General features: G+C 42.1%; 1 protein-coding gene across 4 annotated transcripts in view; it reads right to left on the bottom strand.

The window, feature by feature from the left end:
- Positions 1–223: 223 nt before the first annotated feature.
- The window catches only part of LOC113126627 (zinc fingers and homeoboxes protein 2-like), an 80294-nt gene continuing 70191 nt past the window's right edge, over positions 224–10326 (bottom strand). For 3 of the 4 annotated variants that reach the window (XM_026300750.1, XM_026300747.2, XM_026300751.2), the window contains exons 4-5: positions 8810–8993; positions 224–1906 (exon numbers count right to left, since the gene is read on the bottom strand). In XM_026300750.1, coding sequence (XP_026156535.1) covers positions 8813–8993 — 181 coding nt within the window. In that variant the 3' untranslated portion in view covers positions 224–1906; positions 8810–8812. Of the gene's footprint in view, positions 1907–8806; positions 8994–10326 lie in introns of those variants that run through there. The other variant, XM_026300748.2, reaches the window with a different exon arrangement.

Genomic DNA, 10326 nt, shown 5'->3' with positions numbered 1-10326 from the left:
ATAATATAATAATAGCACTTGACTTCACTTCAGCACAGTAAAAAAAAAAAAGAAAAAAGGTCCAAAGGTGCTTTTTTTGTTTTGTTTTTTAAATCTGATTTGATGTGAAGCGAAGTCCCCCCTCTTCCTCCTCCTCCTCCTCCTCCTCCTCCCACCCTCCTCTCCTCTCAGCGGGGAAGTGGCGGGCGGAAGTCCAGTGCCGGTGAGATGAAGAAGTAGTGACTGAAGTATTGCCAACTGCTCTGTCCTTTTTTTTTTTTTTTTTGTGTATTTTTGTAGTGGTTCCATTCTGGTTCAGTACAAAAAGAGAAAGAAAGAAAAACGCTGCACGCACACACGCATACGACTGCTGGCACTGCTTTTTTTAAGGTCCATCAACGAAAAAGAAAAAGAGCTGAGAGAAACTGAGAGGGGGTTGAAAAAAAAAACCAAGGAGGCCTTCGGGGGGGACGAGTTGCTCCCATTTTACAAAATGTAACAAAATTTTTCCGCAAAATTTTACAAATCTGTAGCAATACGGAAAACTAACCAAAACAAACAAACGAACAAATATATCCTATTTACAAGAAGAAGAAGAAGAAGAAGAAGAAGAAGAAGAACCCTTTTTTTTTTTAAAGTGTAGTGAGAATGCAGCAGATTCCAGCTTTGGCACTCGGCGTTTGTTTTTTTTCTCATTTGTTTGTTTGTTTGTTTGAAATCCACCCTGTGGGTCGGTGTACAGTCAGACTGCTGCTGCAGGCACACATTCAGTGCTCCGGGTCACCCTCCTCCTCACGTCTCCATGGCAACGCAGGTCACGCTCAGCATCACCTCAGCCACACCTGTTCCTCCCCCCCTCACAGGACGGACGCCGTCCGTCAGCGACTCACAGGAGAGTTCGGGCCATCGGGGCTTTGCGGCAAAGCGCTAACCACAAAAACATTAAGAAACTGGTTTCACGGATCATTTAGGGCCGGACGACACCGGGGAGATCCCATTTAAAGGACACGTTTAATCTACTGAAAGCAAAGTTTATGATGTTCAGCAAACCAAACCAAAATCCTCCTACAACTTTACTTAATCACCTGGGACATTAAAACTGAATGAGGGAGTCTGTCTCTCATTAACACAAAGCAGCCAGTCTAATCTGAAGACGGTAATGTTGGACCTGACCCGTCTTAAAGGGAAAGCTTAGTGTATTTTGAAACCTGTCCTACTGACCACACAGCCTACTGAACTTTGAGGAACCAGTGATTCTGGGATTCCTGCAGAATAAGAAGTCCCTGAAAAGGAAGCCTGAACGCGTTGAGAACCCTGTCGAACCTCTGATCACCCGCTGTGATTGTCTGCAGCATGTTGGAAAGCAGCTCCTTGCACCTGTGAGCTGGATCTCCGATAGTGTTGCTGTGCCGAGCCTCGTCTTTGCATGTACAGGGCCTGGATTGTATTGTAGCACTATTGTGAAACTCTCATCACTGTGAGAAATGAAAAGAAAGCAGCAATTTGAGACTCGCTGTAAGGGAGGGCAATTTCAATTATCTTCACAGATCGTGACCTTGAATTTCTCTTTGCACTCTTCAGATTTCAATTTGGAAGCTTACGCCTAAACACAACCTGCCCCGTCTTATTTCAACTCATCCTTTTGTCGCGGACGTCACATCTGTGGAGGGGGGCACTTCAGGTTGAGAACATGACGGGATTATCTCCGACATGACGGAGGATGATGGTGTGCGTGACCTGGGATGCAACAATCAAGAGATTAAAAACAAAAAACAAAAAACAAAAAACAAAAAAGGGTAAGAAATCAAAAAAAAAAAAAAAAAAACAGTTTCTGATTAAAACTCTTCTTTGTTGCTCCGTTCTTCGTTTTCTTTCCTCCTGTAAGTTTCCAGCAGCAGCGGCGGCGGCGGCAAATTTCTCTTTGCACCTGAAATGGACACAGAAGAAAAGAGAAATATTAAACTGTCAAAAAACCTTTTCTGGCACAAGAGAAACGTCACTTTCTCAACAACTCGGATCATTCCCACCAAGAACAGGAGGAAAGGGAAAGAAGCAAAAGGGAGGGGGATTAAAAAGCAATTGTTGTGCCAGGAGCCGGTGTTCCCGGTCGCCTGGTGCCGCTGGGAACTGGGACACATGAAATAACACACACACACACACACACACACACACACACACACACCTGACCGGCCGCTCTCCCCCCTAATCCATGTCAGAGGGAAACTGTGCTAAAGGTTTGTTTCATGCAGAAGCGATTAAACGAGGCCCAGAACCAGGACAATGGACGTTACAACACACACACACACACACACACACACACAGATACACCTTTTATACAAAAACTCCAGTGATTTCCTGAACAGTGTCTGGGGCTTCATTTTCCTGAAGTGCAAACAGAAGCAGGTTTGTTTTCTTCATTTCTTCTTATTTAGAAACATGTTGTAAGAAGCTCAGATGGTTTTTGTGTCACTGGATCGATTTAAAGGAACCAACCAACATCTTACTGAATATTGAGATTCTCACCGCTAACAAAGAAGAAACCAGAAGAATAACAAGAGAGATGAAGGATATAAAAAGAGAATCAACAGAACTTTGATATATCGTCTCTCAAGTCCTCACTATTCAAAAGTTTCTAAATATGAAAGAAAGGGTGAACAGATCATCCACAATTTTGCCTCCTTAAATTTGAAATTTCTACGGATGAAATTTGTGATAATTGATTAAACCTGAAACCGAGTCAATTAGTTTTTCTCATGTGTTTTAATTTGCTGTTAATTCAAGCTCTACCTTTCAGTCGGCATCAGCACTCCGAGGACAGGACCTACAGTATTTGCTAATTAAAACGATATTCTTATTATACCAATTAATCAGGACTCATGACCTGCTCAGCAGCAAACAGCAGACAGACACAGGCAGAGACCAGCTGGTGAACAAAGTGGAGCATTTAGCAGCTAAAGAGCCAGAGGTTTCTCTCAGGAGGTGGTGGAGACCAAACCTGGAGCTCAAACTGAGGGTGGACACAGACACTGGTCCACAGGGATATTATTTCTAAATGACAGGCTGCTATAACAAGTCAAAGATCTGTCCCACAATTCATCAAATAAAAGCCAGTATTGAAATAACATCCTGCTCTTCAAATAATGGTTAGAGGTTCTGTACAATGTCCTGAGTGTATGGCCCCAGTTCCATCAGTGAAACAACACTCTGCTGCTAATCAGCTGTCAATAAACCTCGATGCTTCCTGCAGATGTTTCCAATCAAAAGCCCACCAGGATAAAGGACTCAGTATGTCCTTTGAGTCACTTTTGAGTCACTGAAGGGCTTTGAAGGAGGTGTTTAGTTTCAGAAGGGCAGTAAGGAAGATCGTTTCTCCCACATTCTGTTTTTTATTACCCCGCTTCGATCTTCCTTTTCCCACGCTGTCAAAGTCCCTTCAGTCACTAATTTTGATCAATAATCATTCTTCCTGCGTCCTGTAGCCAGCAGAGGTTTTCCTACTTCTGGTAACGACTCCCCAAACCAAAGAGCTGAAATCCCTGATGCCTCTCAGAGACGCCTAATTCAAGCATTTCACCAGCTTTTTCATACAGTCTGACCATAATAGGAGATAAACCAATACGATGCAGCATCACTGCATTCCCAAATCTGAAGTCGTCATAATTAAAGCTGCCAATACAAACAACCTGAGAGCGACATTTTCCTGTGAACACACAAATTCTGCAGAAAAACAAGTCAGGAATTAGGACTCAGTCCAGACTTTTACTAGACTTTCAGTGATGCTGTGCTTCTTTCTCATGAACTACTGCACAGATGTGAATAAAAAACATCTGTATCGATGTACCAGATGCAAATAAAAAAAAAAAAAGAAAAGAAAAACAATGTTTAAAAATTAAAAGGAGTCTATTTTTCTCATAAGTTACTTCACTGGTTGTCACGATTGTCAGTGTGCACTGTGGAAAAAATCCAGCAAATAGAAATATTCTGAGCACCTTCTTTTATTAAAATGTTTTACATTTTAATTTTGAGGACTGTGCCACCCTGGAGGGGGTACACCATGAGATCTCTCAGCTTTCTCCTTTTATATACTGATTATTTTTCTGCACTGTTTACATTCCGGCTGGGGCTGGGGGGGGGGTTCTGGGTTCTGGTACGGATTTGGTGTAACGTGAGGGCTGCAGCTCTGGGTTATTATCCCTCGAAATCTGTTTCCAGCTTCAAATCAAAAATTGTTCACTGGGGAAAAATCCTTTAAAACTTTGGCTGTATTAAATCAGATGGAATAAAATTAAAACAAATTATGATTTTCATTTTAATATCACAGTTACCTGGAAACAGGTAACGTTCAGTGTCTGCTGCCTCTATGTTTCACATTATAATAATGAAAGGGAGTAAGAAGCACTGCAGCATTTTGGCAATTAAGCCTTCATCTACGTATAAGCTACGGCTGTTGATAAGTTATTATGGGACGCTGCGCCGCGCTCTGCTGATTAAATGAAGCCCCGAGCTGCTGTGATTAGTGAGACAGGACAATGGATGGCACACACACACACACACACACACACACACACACACACACACACACACACACACACACACACACACACCACTAACACACACACACACACACGGGAGACGTCACATCGGTTTGTGCTGCAGGAATTTGTTTTTTTTTCCTCCATCAGTCGTCACAAGGATTTTATAGAACCTGGCTGATACCACCACCCTTCATCACATCTGCCTCGGATCATCATCTGACCTCTGACCTGACGAAAGAAAAACAAGCTCAAACTAAAATTAACCACAAAAAACAGCCTCATTTTTAGACCCAACTGCCTAATTAACAAAATTCAACCATTTCATACAAGTTATTCTGGGACTGATCTTCTCCAGTCAGTAAATCTGCCCTTTCTGTTCTCTTCAGTTTTTAAAATGTGTGAATGTATTTTTTTTTTTGCAGCCACCTCTTAGTAATTAATTTCAGAGTCTTACTCTTAATATTCTCAGCAGTTATTTGTCTCCTTTATCTACAATTTACCTTGGCTCTCTCCTGAAAAGAACAAAGTTCTGATTAATACACAGTAATATCAGGGGATGTACATTTCATTTCGATAATGTTCTACTTAATGGTTGAATAGGTTTTTCATAAGGATGACTTTAATTCCTATTAGGACAGCTGAATACGAGGCGATCTTTGTGTTACGATGGGGGATTTGTTCATGTTTGAGAGTTCACGCTGCCTGTTTTTCCTGCTCTCTGCTTCTTTTTTGTATTTGAGATGTGTCGAATGGTCTTTTTCCATCTGTTTCCACTTTGGTGTGTATTTAGATTGTGAAACTGTCTCGTGTTGACTTGAACTTTCTTTCAGGATTTACTGTTTGTAGTCGACACGATGCTGCACAAACTGATACTTTTACTTCTGCCGATTGTTTTCTGTGGCTTCCAGCTCGGCGTTTCTCGCAAGCTCCTCTCTCTTCGACCTCGTTCGCTGCAGAGGAGTTAAGGTCGGGAGCTGGTAGAGACCAAAACCAGAGACAAAAATTCTGGACCCAAAACCACTCCAGCGGTAAGAAAACGCTGCACCATATCTGCTGGGTGTGGAAACTGTCAGCACTGTGTGTACTGCAGGCTCGTATTGATTGGTGATCGGATCATCTATCGACGACTGCAGGTGCAAATGCTGATCTTTTTTTTAATTTTTCAGCGACTGCTGCAACAAGCGTTTGTGTTTCATGGTCAGCTCACGTCTCAAGTCAAATTCACTTTAAAATGTTTTTATATGTTTTTACAGAATAAATGAATGAATTATTGACAGCTAACTTTAAATTGTACCTAAATATTTATACATGTATTTTTATATACAGGCTAGAAATCTCTTATTATTTTCTATTGTTTCTTTCACTGTTTCAGTGAAATCAAACTAAGATGGAGAAAAATGTCTCGCAGCAAAAAGGAATTTAACACACACAAACACATGTTCTTGTTTTTCCTGGTGGAGCAGCTCAAATATCAAATCCAAGTTCAAAAATAACCAGCACTAAGCAAACTGGATCCATCAGGGAAATCAAAAGTGTAAAAAGACAAATTTAAAACATCTTTACCTGTTTCAGACCGAACAATAAAGTCAAGCATTATTTGTATGTTCCCAGTCAAACTGGCTGCTCTGTAAATGCTGTCAATGTTAACGAACACACACATACAGAGCAGGTTTAATGTTTCTCACGGTCGCCCTCAAAGTCTAGTGCGTTACGGTGACATCTGAAGTGCAGCTAAGGATCATGGGAAGGTTATTAGATTTGTTTTAGCTGAAAGAGTTCAGTCCAAACCACAACACTTGCTGGTGGTGTCGGAGAAGATGAACATTTCATTAAAATTACCCACAAAAATCAGTTTCATTGAGAATGTAAAACTCTAAATGTTAAAATCTTCATGCTGGTTAGATGAATCCTGTCTTTCAGCCACATTCGCACACTAAAAACCACATGGCGAAGAGTTCCAGTGTTATTTCTAACTGGAGCAGATTTCCCATCAACAGTGTTCGGTGGATTCCAGCATTCACCTGCCACAGTCAGTAATCTGTGAGCCAAAGTGATTTGGAGCCTCCGATAATAACTGGCACCTGAACCGAGCCTTTGGCAGAGCGGACGAGCGTGTGGCCGCAGTCACAAACTGCCAGAGTTTAGATAGTAGCTCATGTTCATTTATCATCCTGCTCACAAACTGAATCGCATCAACCAAAACACTCGGCAGGTTCTTTGTGCTCGCTTGGTTTTATTGCTGCTGCAGGTGCCTGGATAAAAGTGGCATGTGGAGCATGTTTGACATTAAAAGGTACATTAAGTGAATAGTGTAAAGAATCGCCTCTAAGCAAACACACCGCGGTGATATTGTGCTGGCTGTGGTTGGCCCTGATGTGTGGGCTGTGGAGCAGGGAGGTGGAGAGTGGAGGAGTTTGAGAGCAGCTGCAGGAGACTGAAGAAAACCTGCACAGAGCAGCAGCAAACAAATGCACTGTTGTTGTTTCCTACTAAAATAATAAGGTTTTAGAATTAAATCTTATAGTAGGAACTACATGCTACGATATTAGCACTCGGTTTGTGGAAACAGGGGCTTCAGGACTTCTTGATAATGGGTCCAGATGGAGCAGGGATGTGTGAGCAGTGATGCAGCTGCTGTATCATAATGATGTGGTCGGCTCCTGGACGCCACCTGTGAAGGCTTCCCAGCACTGAGACCCCAGGGTAGGTCCAGGAGGAGCTGGACCTCGAGAACCTCTGGGCGTCCAGAAAACCAGCTTCTTCCTGTTTACTGATTTGTTGTTGATAAAAACTTTTTTTTTTTTGTAAAATCTTGTTTTTTGCGTTTTGAAAGTGTTTGACGTGAGTTTGTTTGAAACTGAGCTGAAAACAAAAACATGTTCACGTGTCACTGACATGAAGCTCTTTATTTACAAAATCTACACTTATTGTTGGTTTTTCAAAACGCTGCTTATTGATTATTGATTTCAGCTGTCAAGTCATTCTGAAGGCCTCCGACAGAGCCACTACCCTTCAAGACATAAGACGCCGACTCTCTGCTGTGTTTACAGCTGCTTATCATGAGGAAATCATCTGAGCTGATTCTATTTTGATAAGCAAAAGCCACGACGAGACATTAAAACTTTCCATCTTCTGTCAGAACAGACAGCAGAGGGAAGAAGCAGCAGACTCTGTCGTCACACTTTGCCCCAGGCAGAGCCTTTTATCTATCAAACTTTTCCACACCAGGGGGTCCGCTGCTATTTTCGGCCACCAATACTGTTTTTTTTTTCTCCTAAATTTTCCTGAAGTCAGTGTTTGTTGCTGAGCAGTTGTAGCCAAAACTCACACAGCTACACACACAGACGGCGACCGGCTGGAGGAGTTCTGTTTGCTGCCTGGGATCGAGGTGCTGGCTTCGGCACAGACTGGAGGGGGGGACGCCGGGGACCAACAGGGGCTTCAGTTTAAAGCACTTCACTCTTTCTACATGAGGAAAACCTGCAGCCACATATTCTGGTACAGGTTTTACAGAGACCTATATCTCATTAAGCAATAATCATGTTTCTCTAAGAGACTATTGTTGTGTCCTGACGCTGGACGACCTGAACCTGTACCTGGGAATATTTGACCCCGATTGCTGTGTATGGCCCGTTTTAAGACACGGGCCTGGTTCAGTCGGACTTGGGCCCAGCACAGATCTAACCTTCCTGAGCACGGAGCTGCAATCACACTGAAATCGAAATCGAACTTCCCTCTTCTGATTCATGCAGCACCACCACAGGGTGTCCGTTCACACACACACACACACACACACACACACACACACACACACACACACACACACACACACTGATGCTCAGATCCATTCCACAGTATTAATGCTAGAACACGGTTCTTTGGCTGATTCGGTTCTCAAACATCTGTGGGTGTGAACAATCCAGGTCTAAAACTGTTCAAATCACGTGTCAACACAGAATCAATTCTAACATCAGAGATGATGACAAGTGGAATTCAAGCCTTAGTGATTTGCTTCAAATCAGGTCATTTGTCTTTTTTGACGTTTTATGTAACACGTATTAAATATTTGAGATAGTTACAATACCATTTGCATTGATATTGAACGAATGTGACTTGCAGGTCTAATCAAAAGACATTATTCTTTCAACATGTACCAGCTTTGGGACGCTGGTACCAGCTCAGAACAGTCTGAGCTCAGTAAAGTCAGGACACATTTTCCTGAAGGACTTAAGACACAAAACCAGAGGATGAGAAGTGGAGGAAACCAAGGACAGCTGTCCGGACCATTTTCTCACCATTTATCCAGTCAGCCTCCCAGATGTGTCCTCGGCCATCTTCCTCTCCCGGTCCAGGAGGAGCTCCCGTCCTCTCCTCGAGTGTCCGTCCTCCAGCCAGCTCCCGAACACCTCCCGCGCTCCTCCCAGGACTCCCCCGTTCTGTCCCCCGTTCTTTAACTCCGCCACGTTCTGCTGCCTCAGTCTGTCAAACCAGTCAGACACAGAGTCACACAGGGCGGTGCAGAGTCTGGGTCCGGTACCGATACACAGCGACAAGATGTTATTACTGGTGATCACTGAAACTCCCGCATTTAAACACTGAACATTAACAGTCTTTTATTTTGGTGATCCTTCCTGCTGCAGTTAGTTCTTATCTTAATTTATGTCTTTTTGTGTCTTATCTTGTTTAAACCGTTCAAACTGCTGTAATTTAGGATTTCTTTAAGAATTCATTGAAGATTAGTGTCATAAGAAGTTATAAAACTCCGTCTTTACACAAACGCTAAAATGCTTTGATTTGAGATCCTGATATAAAAATATCTGAGAAGAGACAAAAACAGCAGCAGAAACATTGGATAATGACATTTTGGAGTTTACTATAGATATTTTTAATATCCTCTAAACACTGGAACACCTACCCACCAATTAAAGTCTGACAAAACAAAAAACAAAGGTGTAACTGATTTAATTCTAGCAGATAAATGAAAAACACATTAGAATCTCAAATTATTTCTCAAATCTATTTCAAGGTTATTTGTTTTCCAGAACTGAAGGGAGCTGTCAGTCATTTTACGATGTTTAGGCGAATCAGATCTGAAAAGAAGTGGGTCCTGAGTGGAACGTTTGTCTTTTAATTACAATGAGGAGAAACTACTAATCAGAGTAATTGAATTGGAGTGGAGGACATTGTCTTCACGTGGGGTGACAGTAAATCAGCTAAGTCGCAGAGGAGTCCATACTGTCGCTGCCTCAACCTCAGTGCCTCTAATAAAAACTGAAAATTCAATGACTTTAGTTTCTCCAAAAAAGAAGAATCTAATTTTATTTCTTGAAATAATTTGATTAATTTAATTTTATTTCTTGAAATATAATTTTCCAAATCCCCTTTTCTCCCCGTTGTGCTGCTGAAAGCTGCTAAATCGATCTGCTTTATGAGTTTACTGTAGACGAGTCTATACGTTCGTCTCATTATTTCTCCTGTTGTCTGTGCCTTGTGCTTCACTGTGTGCTGAGCTGATAAAACCAATAAGAGCCAGAAGGATTTCAATGTGCCATCAGGCTCGTACTGTGGTGCTTTTCAAAGACTGAGCCTGAACCCAGAGCTGACTCATGGGGGGAATAAAACTCTTGGCCAAATTATTGTGGAGATATTGGTTTCCAACCTAATGGCTCTGTTGTTTGACCAAAGATGTCCCAAGCTCCTGGAATGGAAGGTAGACTAAATAAAGTCCTGTAGATTTGTAGGTTAATGTCCTAGAAAACAACACCACAAACCCACTGAGGGGAGGAGGAAATTTATTTTGGACACTTGGGTC

Source organism: Mastacembelus armatus, chromosome 11 (genome assembly GCF_900324485.2).
Source record: "Mastacembelus armatus chromosome 11, fMasArm1.2, whole genome shotgun sequence".
Taxonomy (NCBI): Eukaryota; Metazoa; Chordata; class Actinopteri; order Synbranchiformes; family Mastacembelidae; genus Mastacembelus; species Mastacembelus armatus.
Note: the sequence above shows the minus strand (reverse complement) of the source record. Positions and strands in the feature narration are given on the sequence as shown.